This window comes from Choloepus didactylus, chromosome 3, assembly GCF_015220235.1.
Source record: "Choloepus didactylus isolate mChoDid1 chromosome 3, mChoDid1.pri, whole genome shotgun sequence".
Lineage (NCBI taxonomy): Eukaryota > Metazoa > Chordata > Mammalia > Pilosa > Megalonychidae > Choloepus > Choloepus didactylus.
The window spans coordinates 8,095,978-8,116,902 of NC_051309.1; the positions used below are offsets into that span (position 1 = coordinate 8,095,978).

General features: G+C 45.7%; 1 protein-coding gene across 1 annotated transcript in view; it reads right to left on the bottom strand.

Moving 5' to 3' along the window:
- The window catches only part of STK32B (serine/threonine kinase 32B), a 480,888-nt gene that overhangs the window by 344,652 nt on the left and 115,311 nt on the right, over positions 1 to 20,925 (bottom strand). Inside the window, exon 2 of the mRNA XM_037829382.1 lies at positions 13,347 to 13,402. Within this exon, the coding sequence (XP_037685310.1) occupies positions 13,347 to 13,402 (56 nt within the window). The remainder of the gene's footprint in view (positions 1 to 13,346; positions 13,403 to 20,925) is intronic.

A 20,925-nucleotide genomic window follows, 5' to 3' on the forward strand; every position in this document is an offset into this window, starting at 1 on the left:
TAATCCCTGCTAAATTCCAAATTGTATTTGTTGCTGTCTCCAGACATTAAATTGGTTAGTCTGCTATTAAACAAATACTCTGTACACTATGAATTTGCATGCGCATGCAAAAGTCTGGAAAAGTGGAGTGAGGCAACTAATAATATGCTTGGTGATGGAAATGGTGATCATTGCATAATAAGACAGCGTTGAATCTGGAATTATCTTCTGTGCAACTCTTGCTCAATTTGATCCAGAATCTTGCTTTGAGGGACATAAAGAGCTATTATCATATAACTCTGCACCACTTTCTGCTATTTTATGTGCAGTCTGCCCCTGGCTACTCCATGAATTTTAATTAACACCATGTTTATTTTGTTTCAACCCTACGGCTCTTTAAGCAGAAGGCCCACTTACTAATCCAACAAATACACTTTTGAAGCAAACTTCTCAGAAACTTCTCCCAAAGGTATGTTCCTCCTTCCCTTGAAAATAAACAAGCCCTGTCAACTTCAAAGTTAACTCAAAGTGGAAGACTGCATCTTGGACTCTTCCTGCTCACACTGCTATCAACAGGGTAAAGAGGAGAACGTGGAACGGGGAGAGAGTGTTGGAAGAGATGAGGGTGGTGAGAAGGGGAGGTGACTGTGAAAAATGAGAGTCTGCAACAGGGAAATTGAGAAATTTACTTCTGAACCCTGACCCAGAGGCAATCAATTCAAGCCTTTCAATTAAATCTTGTAACGATTGGTTAATCATTAAGTTCATGTGTGTGTGTTAATGAGCAGTTTGGTGAATGCTGGGGATACAAGAGTGAACGATGTGGAAACATTGCTGCTCTTACAGAGAGTTTATGCTCTGGTATGTTTTAGTTTCCTAGGCTCCTTAGGCAAATAAATACCAGGAAATGGTTTGGTTTAAACAGTCGGAATTTATTCACTCATAGCTTTGAGGCCGGGAAAATGTCCAAATCAAGGCATCAGCAAAGCAATGCTTTTTTCCCAAACACCGTCTGCTGGTGATCCTTGGCTCCTCTGTCATATGACAAGGCACATGGTGGCATCTGCTGGTCTCTCCCTTAAGCTGGGTTTTCAGTGATTTCAGCTTCTTGCTTCCATGGCTTTCTCTCTGTCTGAATACCATTTTCTTATAAAGGGCTCCAGTAATAGGATTAAGACCCATCCTGACTGAGGTGGAACACCCCTCAACTGAAGTAACCTCATCAAAAGGTCCTACTTGCAATGGGTTCACATCACAGGAATGGCTTGGATTTAAGAACATGTTATTCTGGGGTACAGACAGCTCCAAAATACCATATGATGAATAAGACCAGCAACCAAGAGGACAAATGCACAAATTTAGATTATAATTCCAGGTAGAGATAGGTGCTACAAAGAAAAGGGAGTATGGAAAGGCTAAGGGAATGTGGAATTCTTGGGGTGGGGTAGGATAGAGTGGCACTACTCTAGAAGGGGGGTCCGTGGAAGGCCCCCATGGAAGAGACATTTGGGCAGGGATCTGTACAAAGATCTGGGGGAAGGTGATCAAGGTCAAGAGGACAGCAAGTGTGAAAGTTCCGAGATTGAAGCAAATTGGCATGTTTGAGAGGCAAGAGAAGGGCTGGAAGATGGCGAAGGGGGCAGAAAATGAAGTCAGGAAAAGAAGCATAAACCAGATTTTGGGGCTTTGTAGGCTCCCATGAAGAGATTGACTTATTCTGGCTTATTCTTATTCCCATTATTCTGAATGGGACAGAAGATGCTGGATGTCCGAAGCAGAACCTGGTGATTCGATTTGTGCTTTATGCACGCCATTGGCTGTTGTGTGGTTTGAGACTTGTTTTCTTCTTTCTCTCTCACACACATCCATTCACTAAGCATTTCCTGAGTCCTTCCCATGTGCTCAGCACTGTGCCGGGTGCTGGTGGGACCAGGCATTTGAATATGGACCAGTCACAACTTCTCAGGTGTCTCCCAGTCTGATGGAGGAGGCAGACACAGAACCTGAAGACCATGCCTGAGCCCAGGATGTGTGTGAGGGATGGCCGACGTGAAGCGAAGAGAACCAGACACATGAAGAGTCTCTGGGTCTTCTCTGAGCTGTCCATCTGGGTGGATACTGAAGTCTTCCAAAACCTGCCAAATTGCCAAGGAAATTCCAGCCACACTGGCTTCAAAAAGCCATGAAGGAAACACATTTGATGGTGCAAATGCATGCCAGGTAGTGTGCTGGGGCTGCATGTTTTCTGCCCCCTTATATTTCTCATTAAATCTAAGACCTCTCTAGTCATGCTTATTTTTCAGAGAAGGAAATGGAGAGATGCAGAAGCTTTGTGACTGATTCAAATTCACACAGCCAGAAGCAGCAGGACAAGAATCTGAAGCCAAGCCTCCCCATCTCGAAAGTCCATGCCCTGTTGCTTCCAAAAACAAACATCCAAAATTGTTGGCCATGGATGGACATTCTCCTCCTGACTCCCATGGTTTCTAACTGATGTGCATGTGACTAAACGTCATTTCATCTAACTTCTGTATTTGGCTGCAGGTGGCAGTGGGGTTCTCTCCAGGCCTCCAACTGACTTATTGTCTGTAAAATGAGGCTAACATAACCCCACACGGTTGTTATGAGGACAAGGGAGATAATGGGTGTCTGGTACCCAGGACAATAATTGTTAGTTTCAAGTTAGTCAGGATGCTTGAGGTTGCAAGTGCTGGAACCCAACTCAATCTCCTGTAAGCAAAGAAGGGGCATTTGTTCCCATATCTGGTAAGGACAGTGAACAGCTCAGAAGATAGCTAGTGGAAGCAATGTGCCAGTGGCAGCACTGCTGATGTTCACCCATGGAGAAGTAATGCTGCTTGGAGCAGCCTCAATCAGTGATGAGGCTGTATAAGGATATCAGCTTCTTTAACCTTCAGCTGCTGAAACCACGCTCTGTCCTGTCTCCTAGAGGACCCCAGTAGAAGTGAGCTCCAGGTGCCACATGTTGAGTGGCTTGTTCACACACCCTTTACTGGCTACCCTCCTTTCGATGTCTCACTCCCTCTTCCTTAAAGGAGTTTCCTGGACTCACCTCCCAATCTATTGTTGGTACTCAATTCTTTGTCTCAATTCTGCTTCTGGGGAAACCCAAGTTAAGATAGTCACCAATAGTGACAGGTCTAGGGTGAGGCAAAAGAGGCACCCAAGATGCATAATTTTAGGATGCACTCATGCTCATGGCCCTGCAAGGGCAGGCTCAGCATCTGCATGACCTTACTTCCTTAAATTCTGCACCCTGGGTCTCTCGCTGCCTCACCCTAGTCCAGACGCTAGTCACCAGGGCTGCCCCTCCATCCACCTCTCACCTCTGCTTGTAGCTGTGATTTTTGTTTTGAGCTTCATTCCTTCCTTCTACAGCTAGACTGTTACCTTCTTCATGCTGAGGGAGATGAAGACAAATGCAGACTTGTTTTTCTTAAAGAACATGATGCTTGAGGGGAAGAAAACAAGTCCTTCACCTCTGACTCCACGGAAGGGTTGAGAATGTCCAGGTTTAGATCACAGTGTTCCAGTTTGCTAATGCTGCCTTTTCGCAAAACACCACAAATGGAATGGGCTTTTATAAAGGGGGTTTATTTGGTTACACAGTTACAGTCTTAAGGCCATTAAGTGTCCAAGGTAAGGCATCAGCAATCAGGTACCTTCACTGTAGGATGGCCAATGGTGTCCGGAAAACCTCTGTTAGCTGGGAAGGCACGTGGCTGGCACCTGCTCCAAAGTTCTGGTTTCAAAATGTCTTTCTCCCAGGACGTTACTCTCTAGGCCACAGGTCCTCTTCAAAATGACACTCTCAGTTGCTCTTGGGGGTGTTTGTCCTCTCTTAGCTTCTCCAGAGCAAGAATCTGCTTTCAATGGCCATCTTCAAACTGTCTCTCATCTGCAGCTCCGCTCTCAGCTCCTGTGCATTCTTCGAAGTGTCCCACTTGGCTATAGCAAGCTTGCTCCTTCTGTCTGAGCTTACATAGTGCTGTGGTAAACTAATCAAGGCCCATGCTGAATGGGCAGGGCCACACTTCCATGGAAATTATCCAATCAGAGTCATCACAGTTGAGTGGGTTGCATCTCCATGGAAACAATCAAAGAATTAAATCTAATCAACACTAGTACGCCTACCCAGACAAGATTGCATCAAAGATAATGTCATTTTGGGAGACATAATACATTCAAACTGGCACGCACAGCCACTCTTTGGCCCATCACTGCATCTCGGCACAGCCACCTCACATGCCCACCTCTGGGTGAGATGGAACCACAGTGATTGACAGCCCCACAGAGCCAACATGGTGTGGTATTATTATGATAAGGAAGGAGACCAAAAAGCATGCTGGACCTCAAGGACAGTAGCTAAGGCAGTTGACTGTGGTTCTCCATTCCCTGTACATTTTACGGAGTATTTAATTCCCTCACCCAAAGTCCCACAAGTAACACATCACAGAGCCAGGCTGACTCCAAAATCTAAAGTGTTTCCACTGCAATATAAAAATTAATCTGCTGTACCTTAATTGCCCCAGAATTTGGTCAGAAAAGGATTTATAATGAATTTCAGTAAATTCTTGCTGAAATCAATGGGCTGCCTGCAACTGTTTGTTTTGGCACTGCATTGGGGGAATACAACTTCTCCCAGCATGAAAGTAAAATTAGATTTCTGTGAACTCACATGTGCTGTCTCCTGATAACCGAGGCTATTGTTACAGTTTCACAATGAAATGTCTTCCTTGAAAACTCTTAATAAATGCCCGATATCGAATGTGTCAAAGGTGGAAAGCAAAGCCAAAATATTCATTCAATATTAAGAGGCTGATTTTCTTCATCCTATACCAGTCCACTTCCACTCTGAGTTTAATAATAGCCACTTAGACTTCCCCTGCATTTACCGTGAAATGCAGTGATTATTTGGTATCTTAGCCTGAACAAAGTTATCTATGTTCTATTGCTTTGAAGTAAACTGAATCTCATCCTGAATGCTGGATGTTGTGTCCATTTTACATGAATTGAGATGTCATCAAGAAATTTCTACAGCCTGAGAGTGAATTAAAAATGGATCCTCTAGAAATCTTGGATTTGTCAAAAGATCCATTGTAATCATACCTTTATGGCATTTATACTGTGGACTATGGGTTCTGAGAACCAAGCCAAGAGCTAAACAGCAGCTCAAGTGTACACAGAAAAGGCAGACAAAAGTTTCAAGGGATGATGACAGGCTATAAGCAATTTACAATTATGAAGCCACTTTATGGTTGTATGTCATGAAGGTGTACACGCAGTTCATTGACCAAACCATCATGAAAGGACGGCAAAAGTGGTATGCTTCTATGTGTTACCAACTATATTGTGGCTTAAAAGAGACCCTTAGATTTTCTTTATGCCGTGAAATGCATTAGGATTAGAAATCATAGCAAATGAAGGGACAACAGGATTTTAAAGTGTTCTTTTGTTTGAGTTCAGCCACTATCCTTGACATTATGGGAAAACCTCCTAAATTCTCTGGACCATAACTCTTACTCTGAGAGATCCAGAAAAGGGGTGCCTCATATTTACTGCATAAACTTTTCCCATATCTCTGACTGACCCCTAAAGTATGTGCAGAAAGTTCATTTATTTTTTCTCTTAGTTGGACTACTTGCAGTCTTCTTAGTGAAAGGAAGGAGGGAAAGAAGGAAGGAAGGAAGGAAGGAGGGAAAGAAGGAAGGAAGGAAGGAGGGAAGGAAGGAAGGAAGGAAGAGAGAAATGAACTGAACTGAGATTTGAGTGGCTGCCCAAGAAGTATAGTATGCTGAGTAAGTTCAACAATGCCAACTGCTTGTTAAAAACATGCTTTCAAAGATAAACAATAGAATCCAAAGTCTCTAATATATAACATTCACAATGTCCAGGATGCAATTCAAACCTACTTCACGTATCAAGAATCAGGAAAATGTGAACCATTATCAGGGAAACAGATAATCGATGGAGGTCAATCTCAAAATGACCCAGATGTTGTAATTAGCACAAAACAAGAAGCCAGTATGACTATGCTACATGAGATAAAGAAAAATAATGTTGAAATGAATGAAAACATAGGAGATATAAGCGGAGAGAGAAACTAATTTTCAAAACTCAATATATTACATCTAGGCATATTACAGTCAAATTGCTAAAAAACAAAGATTAAGGAAAAATCTTGAAAGAAGGGAGAGATGAAAGTAAAAAATTATATACTGGAGAATAATGGTTCAATAACAGATGACTTCTCATTGGAAATTATGGAAGTCAGGGGACAATGGTACAAAATCTTTAAAACAACAAAAGAAAATACTGTCTATCCCAAATTTTGTATCCAGCAGAAATATTCTTCAAGAAAGAAAATGAAATAAATGCATTTCAGATAAAAGTAAATTCAGAGAGTGTATTGACAAGAGACCTACACTACTCAAAATACTAAAGGAAATTCTTCAGGCTGACAGGTAATGATACCAGAAAGAAACTCAGATATTCAAAGAAGATCTGGAAAAAGATCAAGGACAATTTTTCCTCAATTTAAAAAAATACATATGGTTATTTAAAGCAAAAGCAATAATATTATCTTGCAAATTTATAATATAATTAGCTGTAATACATTTCACTATATTATAAAGGTTGTTGGGTGGTAAATGGATATATACAGTTGCAAGGTCCCTAATTCTAAGGGGATTGTGAAAAGAAAATGTAAGGATATATAATATAATTCCTATAGCAATTAAAAATGCAGAGAAGTATAGTTGCAAAATCAATGGACTAATAGACCAGAATAGTATTCGTTAATAAAAACGAAAAAAACTGATGCACCTCATGAATGAATCTCAAAACTTAATGCTGAGTGATAAAACCTTACTCAAAGGGTACTTATTGTATGATTCCATTTGTATTAAGTTCTTGAACAGGTAAATCTAATCTACAGTGGATGGAGTGGTGGGAATGGGGATGGGTTTTGATAGGAAAGGGCCAAGAGAGGACTTTTGGATGGTGGTGATATCCTATATCTTTGCAGGGGTTGGGGTTACACAGGTGTATGCATTTCCAAAACCTCTGAAAATGTAAACTTCAGTTTTATGCATTTCCTCCAGTGTATATTTTACATTAAAAGAAAAACTACAAGCTTATGCTGAAATATTTAGGGAGAAGTGTACAGAATCTGCAATTTACTGTGAAATAAGATGGACTGATGTATGGAAGAAGGTAGGTTTTTCATAAAATAAGTTTTGATAAATTATTAATTGTAGAACGTAGGTGATGGATATTCTTTCAACTTTGCTGCCTGTTTGAAAATGTTCATATTAAAGTATTAGAAAATACTTTATGAGCATCCTGTCAACCCTTTCCACTACACAGAGGGCATCTCAACTTTGGACGTCTGAATTAGGTACCCTTTGATCCCATCCATCTTCCCTAGGCTTTCCTCCACCACACTGTTGTTCATACTGGATGGCAATGAATTGTTTATTTCTCTGCCTCCCACATGTATCTGAGAGATGCTCAAAAGAACCATGATTCATTTTGTAACCTTGAACCTAGAACAGGGCCCAGAACAAATAAGCCCTCTGTATGTTGAATAAATGATGTATCCATTAATGATTCAATGAATGAAAAAATGCACATGAAATGCTGGTGCATTTTTTATTAACTCAATATAAACTTTCAATAAAAGGACAAAATAGACTTAGAGAAAATGCAATGATGAGGTTCCCATTAAACCAAAGGTTGCATGGTCTCTCAGAATAGTGTCAGCAGGGCCCTGGACCTTGCCAAGGCTGGTTTGTCATTTATCAACTGTGAAAGATGTCACACATGGTGAGATCTTCTGGGAATTTAGACATTCACAGCAACCCTGCCTATCCCGGTTCCATGTTTATGTCTGAATGAATACCTCGTCAAGCATGAACCCTGCCTGCCCCACCCTTCAAAAAGGCACCTTCAGCTAGAGCCCCCCCATCTCATGCCCTGCTGCCCGGGGGGAATGTATGTTAAGCAACAAGGGAGTTGACATTTACTGAGCACAGACTTGATTCTCCGTGAGGCACTCCACTATGTCATGTCACCCATTTCTCACAACTGCCCTATGGGGAAGACATCAGCACCCCATTTTACAGCTGAGGAAACAGAGGCTCACAGTGGCTCTCACACCACACGTGACCAGCATCTGAACCTCGCTCGGCTGATCTCAAAGTGCTTGCCCTCTGTGCCGCATCATGCTGCCTCTGAGTGCACCCTGCCCACCCAGTGACGGCTCGTTGGGTGACTTCCTAATAGTGATAGTCATGCAAGGGAAATGCTCCCATTATGGCTCAAATCATGTTCTCCCTGAAGGTATGTTCAAGTCTTAACTCCCGGTCCTGTGGGTGTCAACTCACTTGTAAATAGGATCTTCAAAGATCTTATTAGTTGAGTCCAGACTGAATCGGCATGGGCCTTAATCCAATATGACTTACAGGCAGAGAAAATCTGGGCACAGTAAGAGGAGACAGACAGACAGGTGACAGATGGCCAGGTGGCAGACAGCCAGGTGGCAGATGGCCAGGTGACAGATGGCAGGTGACAGACAGCCAGGTGACAGACAGGCAGGTGACAGACAGCCATGTGACAGACAGCAGGTGACAGACAGCCAGGTGACAGATGGCCAGGTGACAGATGGCCAGGTGGCAGATGGCCAGGTGACGGATGGCAGGTGATAGACGGCCAGGTGGCAGATGGCCAGGTGAGAGAGGCAGAGACTGAGTTATACATTGCCGCCAGCCACCACCAGAATACCGCAGACTTCAGAGAAAGCTGATCCTACTGACACCTCGATTTTGTACTTCAAACCTCCAAAACCATGAAAAAATAAATTCTTTCTCATTAGTCCAACTAGTCTGTGGAATCTGTCATAGCAGCACTGCAAACCAAGACAGCTCCTAATCGTTTGCCCTAGGAGATTTTTGTAAAGATCAGACACTCCTTATAAACACTGGCGAGTCAATCCTCTGGACAATCCCTTGAAGATGGAGCACAATCCAGTGGGGGAGGGAGTAAATGGTGGCATCGATGGAGAAATTGCTTTAGGGGGAAAGAAGCCTTTGACACCTCAGCATCCCGGCTGGCTGGGGGCAGGGAAGGGAGATCCAGAAGCCAATGACTGATTCGGACACTCTTCTTGGAGGGGCCCTAATGGGGGAAGAGGCCAGCGTGAGGTATAGAAGGTCAGGGGAAGCTTCTCCGAGATCCACTTCCTGAGAAGAGCAGAGCATAAATCTGCGAGAGCGTTGAGGCGGCAGGGACCACCAGGGCATACGCAGGCCCTTGGGACCTCGGGGACTCCAGGAAAGTGGTCCCTGCCTCACAGCTGCTGTTTCCTTACCCTTAGTGGGCACAGGCAGGAAGGGAAGGAGGACAGGGGCAGCAATGCTGGGGAGTGGAGGGAGGCAGGCCGAGAGCAGAGGCCTGCAGGAGGGCAGGGGGCGGGAACAGCTGAGGGGCTGAGTCTGTGAACTGCCTGGGACCCGCTTCTTGACCTGCAGGCCCCACGTGGCTCCTCCCATCACCCTCCTGTGAAGTCCAGGCCTGGGGAGCCTGGCACCTGCCCTCCTCCAGACCCATCCAGAAGTGTGAGCAAGAGGAAGGTAGGAACTGGGTAGCAGGTGGGCTCCATAATAAAAGCAGAGTGTGGGGGTTCCACCAGGACTTCCAAAGTGGTCCAGGTCACATCTTAAACACAACACTGTTTCTGACTAATCATTTGGAGAGAGTCCAGAGTTTCAGCCTGGGTTCCAAGAGCCCCAAGCAGACAAGAGCAGACTCATTTGAAATGGGTGCTGGTTTCACACACAGGACCTCCTGCTGGTAACTGCTCCCAGATCCTTCTTCCCACCTGGCTGACACTTGCACAAGCTCATGTCTTGCTTATCACATCATGTCAGAATTCATCATCACGCATGACTGCTTTATTGACAAGATTTCTGCTCTCAAGAAGCCCCCATTCCTGTCAGGAAGACATTAAGGATGTCTGATGCATCACGTGGCCCAGCCCAGTAGCCAATGAACGTTTGTCAAATTAACAAGTGACCCAGTTCACCTGATGACATCAATGGTCAACAGTTTAAAGTATGAATACTGAGGACGTTTAGGAACTGGGTTCTGGAAAGGCATGAAGCTTTATGCTACCTCACTGTGCCTACAATTAAAGCTGGATTGTGTGGGAAAGAAAGACAATTTGAAATTGTAGAAATTTGTATCCACTCAGTATTGTCTTGCTAAGCTAGTTAATCCCAAGCATATCATGTTTAGAAGGGGTTCTGTGACAAGGTCTATTGCAAAAAAAACATGGACAATAAAAAAGCAAAAATCATTAATCCTCCATGGAAGAAATGATTTTCCCAGTAATGGAAAGAGGTGGCTATTGAACATAGTAGTTTATACACCCACTGAATTAGGTAAGGTTCTCTAGGGAAACAGAATCAAGAAGAGGTATCTATAAATATAAGATTTTATAAAAGTGTCTCATGCAACTGTGGGGATGCACGAGTCCAAATTCCGTAGGGCAGGCAGCAAACCGGCAACTCCAATGAAGATGTTCGATGAACTACTCAGCAGTGAACTGGCAACTCTGATGAATGTGTTCGGTGAACTCCTCAGGAAAAGAACTGGAAACTTCTATGAACTCCTCAGGAAACCCTTTGCTGGTTAGCCGAAGAAAAAGTGAAGGTCCTCTATCTGTCTCACTTAAAAGTCTTCAACTGATTGGATTAAATCCAGATGATCACATTTTCTCACTGTGGAAGACATGCCCTTCCTCGATGTAATCAGTCACAGCTGCAGCCAAATGACTGATGATTTAATAAACCAGCCTTCTGGTTTATTAACCAGCCACAAATGTCCTTGCAGTAACTGTTAGGCCAGTATTTGCTTGACCAGACACCTGGGCACCATCAGCTTGGCCAAGCTGACACATGAACCTAACCATCGCAAATCACCTACCCCATCAGACGATGAGCTCCTGGTCAGTGGGGACCACTTTGCAGGCAAAAAGCCCACTGGATGTTCAGTGTCTTGGACATGCCAGGAAGGGCACTCTGGTTTGCCCACTCAAGCTATTCTCCTGTCTTTCTTGATTGGAAGAACTTATCTCCCAACCAGAAGCTGAAAACTGTAGGTACTCTTCCCAGCCTCCTTGGCAGCTCCAGGTGGTCATGTGACCACTTACAGCCAATGGGGGCATTCCAGGAAGCATTTCCTCTCTGATAAAGTCACAAAAGTGAGCACCATTTGTGTGAGGACATGATACAGAGAACCATTACAAGCTCCTGAAGCCATTAGGTAAAAAGCCTGAGGAGACTTTTTACACAACTAAGTGATGATAATGTGAGCAATGGCTGGATTTAAAAAAAAAAAAAAGCCTGAGGAGAAAACTCACCCCACTTCAGGAGTGGAGGGAAGGAGTGGAAAAAGCCCAGATCTGTGAGGACACCTCTGAGCCCCTGAACTAAATCAGAGACCCCTACCCATGGGCTACTTGATCTGGCAACATCTTAGAAATATATTAAATTTTCTCACCCCACCGCCACCACCTGATCCAAGCCACCATCCTCTCTCACCCGCTTTGTCAGAGGAGTCGCCCACTGGTCTCCCTGATCTGTTCTTGGCCTCTCACCTGGCTGCTGGAGCGGTCTACAAACTCAAGTCAGAGGCGGCTCCCCTCTGTTCAAAATTCCCCAGGGCCTTCCTTTCCCACTCAGACAAGAGGCTTGGTCTTTCCGGTGGTCCACGAGGTCCTACATGGTTGGGTCCTCTTCCTCCTCCTTGAGCTCACCCTCCACCGTGAAGCTCCTCCAAAACACCACGCACACTCCCTTCCACGGCCTTCACACTGGCTCCTCCCTGAGCCTGGAACCCGCACGTCTTCCTCCTTCCCATCCTTCAGGGTCCCCTCACCTCAGGTGTCATCTCACCCTTGAGGGTCTCCCTGCTACTCTCCACGGGAGCTCCGTGGCTCAGCAGACAGTCTGCGACAGCGGAAATATTCTGTTACCTGAGCTGCCCATCACGTGCCACGAACCACACGTGGCTACTGAGCCCTTGAAATGTAGCCAGTGTGACTGAGGCACGGAATGTTCATAATTACTTTTCACGCTAATTACCTTAAATTTAAATATCCACACAAGTGGCTCCTGGTTGCCCTATTACAGCTCAGCTCTATGAAAAAGAACCTTTTCCAGCTACACCCACCCCCAAACTTCACATCCCCCTTACCTCACTGTAGTTTTTTAATGCCATTGTCACTACACAATGTGCCATAATTTTAAATATTTAGCTGTTTATCTTATCTCTCTCTCTAAACATAAGGTCCATAACAAAAGGAACTTGGGATAGTTTTATTTACTACTGGATCAAAGGATTCTATGTCTGGCACTAAGTAGGCATTTAATCAATATTCATGGATTGAATTAATAAAAGAGCAAAAGGAAGGAAGGAAGGGAGGGTGGAAGGGAGGGAGGGAGGGAGACGTTTGATTGTCTCCAACTTCCTAGGTCAAATGTCTCAGTTAAACTCCACATTGTGGATGGCCTAACCAAGGAGCTGGCTTGTGGAAACATCAGGCAGGTCTCTGGTTATCAAGCAGCCTTCAGTTCAAATCCCAGCTTGAACTCTTCCTGCCTGTGTACCTTGAATAAATTGCTCCATATTTCTGAGTTACTGTGTCTAAGTTTTCCATCTGTAAAATGGAAATAGTAATAGTTACCTAAGGATATATAAGACTCTCTGGCATTCAATAGGTACTCAAAGCAATGATTGCAATGATTGCCAAAGGAAATGTCTAAGTGGAAACAGACCGGTGCTTGCTTTAGGGAACTCTTTAATTCCTAAAAGCTCCTGCCTTCCTCTCATTACTTTCTATAACCTTTCACTGAAAATCCAGGGGGATCACAAATATGAGCTTTCCACACAACAAATGTCTATGCTGTTGGAAAGAGCTGCTTTGGGCCAGCTGATAAGTTTGTATGTTTTGTTTTGTTTTTTTCCCACTTTCCCAACTTAGATCCCCCAGGAAGATATGGCATTAACAGTCTTGAAATAATTACCATTGTAATTCACCTAAACCAGGGCTGCTGTGGTAATTCAATTTTCAGAATAAAATTAGACCGTATCCAACGGAAACAAGTGACTTACTTTCACATCTCAAATTTGGAAAATCCAAATCTTTCTGTGAAGTCGAAAATCCCCAGTTCCCATCAGCCAACACAGAAACAGACACTCAAACATACATGTACACAAATACAAGACCAGTAGTCTGGATTTTTATATTTTGCTATGAAATTTTAAAAATCCATCATTCTTACCTTTCCAAAACTCCCTTTACCAATGGCCCGCAGAATCTGAAAGTGGTCAAAGTTGACTGCAAAAGGAAAAAAAAAAAAAGAAGAAAAAAAAAGAAAAAGAAAAAAATGTCAGATTTGCCAAACTTTGTATTGCTGTTTGGAAGTCCTTACCTAAGTATCTACCCACTTCTTCCAAATGGCTTCTTATTTAAATCGCATCATATTTAGCAACACTCTACCGCTAATGGGTTTGCAAACTATTTATCAGCATATTCCATTTTTCCCCAACACACATATTTCACAGTTAAAACCTCACCAGTTGGTGTGTAAGTGGAGAGTGTTGGAGGTAGGGGTGATAGAGAAAAACTTAGATGCCTGGATGACCAAATTCTTTTATGCGGCTGAGCCCTTTGCCAGAAAAACCTTTCCCCATATCTGGCTGCTTTCTTGACCACCTGGCACTCTCACACACGCAGACAGCAGCTTACCTGTCTGAGCTCCCAAGAAAGAATCAATCCCTCCTCTTTTATGGAACCTCTGAACCCTCAGTTGATGCTACCATGTCATGGTTCTTTTCTGCTTGGACTTGGGAGTAAAGACGATGACCCCACACCCCTCGTTCTGCTCCTGCTCCACCTCATGCCCCCCACTTCATGCTGCACTTCTCCTTAGGGATCTCCATTTTTGCTGTTTCTATTGGCTCACTCCCTCCCCCATCCCTACACCAAAACAGTTCAACACGGTACGGCCAGGTCACTATACCCAGTGGTCATCCCTCTGTCCCTGCTTTCTTTGTGAAGTACCTTCTTGGTTTCCAGAGCAGATCCCCTCTCAGTTTTCCATTCTTCAGCCCCTAAATACTGAAGTCCACCAAACCTCTGGCCTAGACCCTTTTCTCTTCTCATTGGCTCCAAAGCTTCAGTTACCACCTCCCTGCCCATGGCTCTCCAAGGGACCCGTCACTGGCCTCCAGGCTGTGTGTACTGATGCCGACCCCACAGCTCCTCTTGGAGCTTTCAAAGCCCCCTGGAACCCAACTGATCCAAAACGGAACCCAGGATGAGTGGCAGCAACTTTCAACAGACCACACAAACCTGAAGCCTGGGACTCAACCTTGACCCCTGTCTCTCCCAGCCCCGCAGCCAATCCTTCAGCACTTCAGGCCACTTTGCCTCGTTGCTGTCTCTCGTGTCTGTGCACCCCTGAAGCCATCCTTCTGCTCAAGTCCACTCTCACCTGTTGCTAGAGCCACTGCAGTGCTGTCCCCAAAGTTCTCTCCTGACTTTCCCACCTTGGGGTATATTTTCCACGCTGCAGTCAGGGGACCTTGCTCACCCCCTGCTTACACTCTTCAATGCCCCCCACCCCATTTCTTTCAAGGGAAAGAGCACGTTCCTCCCCATGACCCCAAGACCCTACTCCATCTGGCCCCTGCCCACTCTCCCACCCCCAACCCACGCCCACTGAGCTCCAGACACGAGCTGCTTTCTGAGCCTCCGACGGTCACACACCCTCCTTACACAAGCCATTCCCGGGCGTGAGGCTCTTCTGGCTCCACCCTGTTAACTCTGCTCCATCTGCCTCCGGGGAGCACTGACCGCCGCCTCCTGAGCCTGTCGCCCCGTCACATGCTCTCACAGCACTGCGGAACTTTTCTCCAAAATACATGCTTTTAGATTTATTCATGTTTTGATTATAATTACTTTTCCCCACTAGACTGTAAACTCCATGAGGTCAAAGGTCATGTCTGTTTTTTGCGATTTTACCCCTAGCACCTGTCACGGCACTTCCTACACAGTCAGGACTCAATAAAATATTCATTAATTAAAAGGAATGTTGAATGGGCCAATCTCCATACTCACAAAGCCAAACACAATTCCTGGTACATAATAAGTATTCGGTAAATATTTTTGAATGCATTTGAATTACAGCCGGTTTCCAATAACTAGGAAAGAAGTGTTATTTACAAAAGATGAAGGGAGTTGATTAGCTCGCTGTATAGTGGAGGCAAGGATGTGGGAGGGTGAACGGATAGAGTCAGTTTCCTGCGTATTAAACTTACGCAGAATTGTACCCCTGCCAAGCCAAGGTCAGAATCCAGAGAGCCAACACTGCATCCGCTTAGAGGAGAGCGGTGGAGTTAACAGTTAACCTGGCAGAACCTTGGCTCTTTGACCTCGATCAGTCTCCTTTGAGAACAACTTGCCTGGAACATAACTTCCTTACCCACTCGCCAAAGGTCAAGGAAGAAGAAAAAAGCAGCAAGTTTGGACCTGCGAGCTTGGACTGGGTATCAATAAGCCCCCAAGACCCCAGGGGACAGGAGTCACGTGACATTTACCACCCCACCGCTCTGTAAGGAGTAAACCTCGCTGCTTCCTGCTGCCCAGTCTTTGTGCTGCCATCGCACCTGCCTGGAGGGCCGAGCCCCACACTCCTTACCCAGGAAAACTCCTACCCGGCCTTTGATACCCAACTCATGTGTGTTGTGAAGCTCTTCCCCAACCCCCAATAAACCACCTTCTCCTCGGTGCTCTCTCTGAAACTTCTGCAGACGTGGGGTTAGCAGAACCCACCCTGGGATCAGACTGCTTTTGGTCCCTAACCCAGCTCTGTCCCTGTGTGGCCTTGGACAAGTCGCTGACCCTCTGCGTGCCTCAGTTACCCCAGGTGTAAATGGGGAAACGGTGCTTACCTTCACACATAGGGCTTCCCACAGTGCCTGGCACACGGCCATCTCCCAGGAAGGGTGGCTGTCTGTACTGGCAGGTGGGGAACAATCAGTCCCTCTCCTCTGGTTTCTTCTAGGTGAGATACCTCCCTACACCCTCCTGGCCTCCTCCCCATCAGAGGTGGTGTGAATTACGCAGGTGGTAAGTTAGAAAAGGAACTGCACATGTGTGTTTTCTGCTTTTCCCCCCTCTCTTTGGAATACAGCTGTTTTCAGGAAGCAAGATTCCTTCTGCTCCTCCTTGCAAGAACTTTCCAGGGTGGTATCTGTGGGGTCCACTGGGTGCATCAGCCTGGCTGGTTGTGGGGTTCAGAATGAGGGAGCCTATTCTGGCCTCCCTCTGGAGCCACACTCCGCAGCCCCAGCTTTATCCCTTCCAGAGGGAAGACTTGGGTTTCCACCAGCCTACTCTTTTGTCCTGTTTACAAACTGGAGATTGATGTTAACCACTGAGGAAATCATCAAATGCCAAAAAAAATTATTAGTTTAATCACTACTATTACAATGTTGTAAATAGCCCCACACATCCATATCCCTTACAAAATGTGAGTTCCGTGTAGACTCTAACATAATATATAGGGCAAATAGTACTTACTTAATGCTTATTTGCTTATTGGACTAGATTGGATTTAAACGACTTGGGGCATCTGGCCTGTGCGCCCCATTTATTTATCCTGATCCTTACAGAATAATGCATAAATGAATTCACTTTGAATAAGTGAAGTTTAACACTTGGTTGAAAACCAAGTTGAAATGGCTTCAGCCAGTGAGACCACCAAGCAAAGACGGGTCCTGGAACCCCCAGGTCACAGAGGAGTGGGCCGAGGGTGTGGGAGTGTTGAAGAGGGGGTTCCTTGGGTGACTGACTCACTCAGTTTGTCCAGAATCTTTCCAGTTTTAGCACTGCTAGTCATGTGTCCCTAGAAACCCCAGTCCTGGGCACACCGGGGATGGGTGGTCACCCCAGGGTTTCCACCCCACCCAAAGGAGCCACAAGCACTGCAGATGGTGAGGGTTCACTCTTGAAAAGCGGTGTATTTTCAGGCTACCAGACACTTGCCCAAGGGTGATGCCATTATAAATGCACTGTTAAGTTTATTAGCCAAAGGCAAAGTCAGAGGGTGCCAGTGCCCGCCCCTGAAAACAGGAGAACAGTTATATGTGCCCCATGGGCTGCTGTAAGGACAATCAGATACACTGTGGTTATTACTTTCTCACCCAGTTTCAAACCCCGGTCCTGCTCAGGGATTGGTGCAGCCAGCCCCTGGCAAGGAATCCCAATTGCTTATCCCCAGCAGTGGGTCACGAATGATGTAATCCAGTGTGGTTCTCGAGCTCTGGTGTGCCTGAGACCCACCAGGAGGCTTATTAAAAGAGATTGGTGGCCTCGTTGGGATGAGACTAGAGACTTTGCATTTCTGCCAAGTTCCCAGATGATGATGATGGTCCAGGGACCACACTTTAATAACCACTGATCTAATTAGTCTGGAAAATTCTGTTCCCCACTTTCCCAGCCATCTATGCTGGAACCTTGTGACCCAGGTCGAGGCAATGAAATCCAAGCAAAGGACTGCCAGGTAGTTTTCTAGGAAAGCTTTGCTTTCCTGATGAAAAGGGACAGATACAGCTGGAGTGGCCTTTCAACCCTCCCAGCTTCTTCCTGCCATGAATGTGGAGAGGATGTCTGGAGCTGCAGCAGTCATCTTGTGTCTATGAGGCAATAAACACAAGGAAAAGGCCAAAAGAGTTGCAGAGAAGTCACCCCATATTATTGAGCCTCTGAAGCAGTGCCAGCAACCACCTGCCTCTGGACTTCTTATTAAAAAAGCAAAAAGAAAAAAAATAACTTTATTTGTTCAAGCCAATGATGGTCAGGTTTGCTATGACTGGAAGCCAAAAGCATTCCTTCTGATACCCAAAGCCAGACACATAGTAGGGACTCAGTAAATGCTAACTATTTTGTTGTTGGATTTCCAGCCCTATTATGATTTTACTGAAAGGCAGAATAGCAGAGTTGCTGGGGGGCATAGACACTGGGGCCAGGCTGCATGGTTTTGAATTCTGGCTCTGCCACTCACCAGCTGGGTTACCTCTGGGAAGTCACTTAACCTCTCTGTGCCTCAATTCTCTCAGTCTTAAAATGAATATAATAAAACATCTACCTCAAAGGGTGGTAGTGAAGACTAAATGAATTTATATAAGTATTTAGAACAGGGCTGGGCATGAAGTAATAGCTATGGGTATTAGGTAAGACTACCATTCTGATTATTATGAATGAGTGGCTTTTTCCCATTTTTCATCCCTATGACATGACAGTGGTCTGCTTAAATGAAAAGCATCCCATGGGTGATAAAGTTAGGACTGTATTTGTGACAATTAGTTACTGATGGTGATTGATCACATGGGGTAAATCTGGTCACTCAACTTTATAAGCCCAGTGGGCTCTTTTCTCATTTCCACTAGACCAATTATTTCTAATGAATTTCACAGCCCTCTTCCAACACTGCAGTATTCATGAAGCAGTTTATTCAGACATCCCAGTGTGAATTTTCAACATGACTAGTTACTCTTGCCAAACAATTGCCAATGGAAAGTAAATCCCAGTCAATAACCTACAGAAATACATGCATTTAAGCACTATGTGCATCAAACAAGGAGAGCAAGCAAACATCTCCATCCCTGCTGCCTTAAAAAGGTGAAAACTCAGGCTCCTTCCCTGTACAGCTGACGCCACACGCACCCAGGCTGCCCGTGCGCAGGCCACAGATGTGTTCAGTCTGGCCGGCACAGGGATTAAAACTGTTTCAAATAAGTTACCGATTTTTACAAATCAAGACTTTTCACCAAAAAAAGCCACTGATTTCTGACACCAGTTGAGAAATTGGAAGATCTGCTCAATCTGGGTGTTTGGTGCCTGAGGAAACAGTCTTCCCTTGTACTCACCACTGTCCATCCCGGCCCCATTCATGCATCTCTGTTTCCTGCCTGACTCCGTAAGCACTGCCAGACTGGGCCACGGGGCTGCAGGGAAGGAGGCCTAACAGACGGGAGGCCGGAAGGCAGAGGGGCTTGGTGTCCGGCGGAACTAGGTTTAAAGCGAGCTCCACCGACGGAGTCAGCACAAACTCGAGGAAATAAATTCACTTCCCTGAGCCTCAGTTCTCCCACCAGTAATGGAGGGGGTGGTCGTGCCAAGCTGCCCACATCGGGTGAGACCCAACAGAGATGCCACAGCAAAAGGCTGACTCGGCAAGTGGACGCTGCTCTGCAGTGTTGATGCAAACCTCTGCTCCGGCTGCGATCTCAGCCTGGTCACCTACCGTCTCCAAATCCCAGGTTCCTCACCTATAAAGGGGCTGACACTCATCTGGCAGGAGCGTCTGGTGGATAATAACTTATATCACCAGCACATAATGGCTGATGTATGATGATTTGTTTTTGGATTTGTCTCCCCTTTGCACAGAGATAATGCAGGTAACCAGGTGAGTCCTTGAGAACGGGACTATGCAACAGGTAGCATAGAGTAAGTGCTCAGTAAAGACAAGCGAATATACCCAGGAACCAAGGGGCTGCACAGTTAGGTGGGACCCTCCTGCCTCCTCTTTCCTCTATAAGGGCCCTTTTGATTACATCCGACACTTCTGGGCAACCCAGGACAACCTCCCATCTCAAGATCCGTAATCACAACTGCACAGACCTTGTGCCGGTTTGAGTGTATTGTGTCCCCCAAATGCCATTATCTTTGTAGTCTTGTGTGGGGCAGAAGTTTTGGTGTTGGTTAGATTTGCTTGGAGTGTGCCCCACCCAGCTGTGGGAGATAATTTTGATGAGATGTTCCCATGGAGGCGTGGCCCCACCCATTCGGGGTGGGCCTTGATCGGTGGAGCTATATAAATGAGCTGACTCAAAGAGAGAAAAGAGAGTGCAGCTGGGAGTGATGTTCTGAAGAGAAGCAAGCTTGCTAGAAAGGAACGTCCTGGGAGAAAGCCGTTTTGAGGCCGGAGCTTTGGAGCAGATGCCAGCTGCCTTCCTAGCTAACAGAGGTTTTCCGGACTCCATTGGCCATCCTCCGGTGAAGGTACCCGATTGCTGAGGTGTTACCTTGGATGCTTTGTGGCCTTAAGACTGTAACTGTGTAGTGAAATAAACCCCCGTTTTATAAAAGCCTATCCATCTCTGGTGTTTTGCATTCTGCAGCATTAGCAAACTAGGACAGACCTTTAGCCACGTAAGGTGATAGTCATAAATTCTGGGGATTAGGGCATGGACATGGTTGGGAGACCATTACTCTGCCCCCCCCACATTGGGGGTAGGAGCTGCTATTTATGTACATTATATCTATGTACAAATTTGGGTGGTCAGGGCAGCCTTTCTATGGAAAGAACAATTGAGTGAATCTGTGAACCAAGTGAGAGCACTGTCCGTGCAGGTGTCTGGAGTTTGCTACTGCAGGCAGAGGGCCTAGCAAATGCAAAAAGGCTCTTGTGCAGGAACAAGCCTGGCAGCCTCCAGAGCAGCAGGCAGGAAAGGACTGACAGCCGAGGTCCGAGGGGAGGCCAGGCAGGGCCGTGCGAGAGGAGGTCAGGGCTCTGGGGTTTTTCTAAGCATGAGGAGAACACACTGGAGGACTCTGAGCGGAGGAAAGAAAAAAACATGGTCTGTCGATGCTGCTTACGGTGTTTGGAAATGTCCAAACTCCCATCAAAACACCCTGTCTGTAACCTCAGGGAGGCGAGCTGCCACATCACGGTAACCATGGAAGTGGCACTCCCGGCATGTGTATTACAGCCTGGGGAGGTGGTGGGCCGGCAGCCCAGGCGGGGAGAGGATAAGCAAGCCTGCAGCAGTGTCGATTCAGCCCGTCCAACT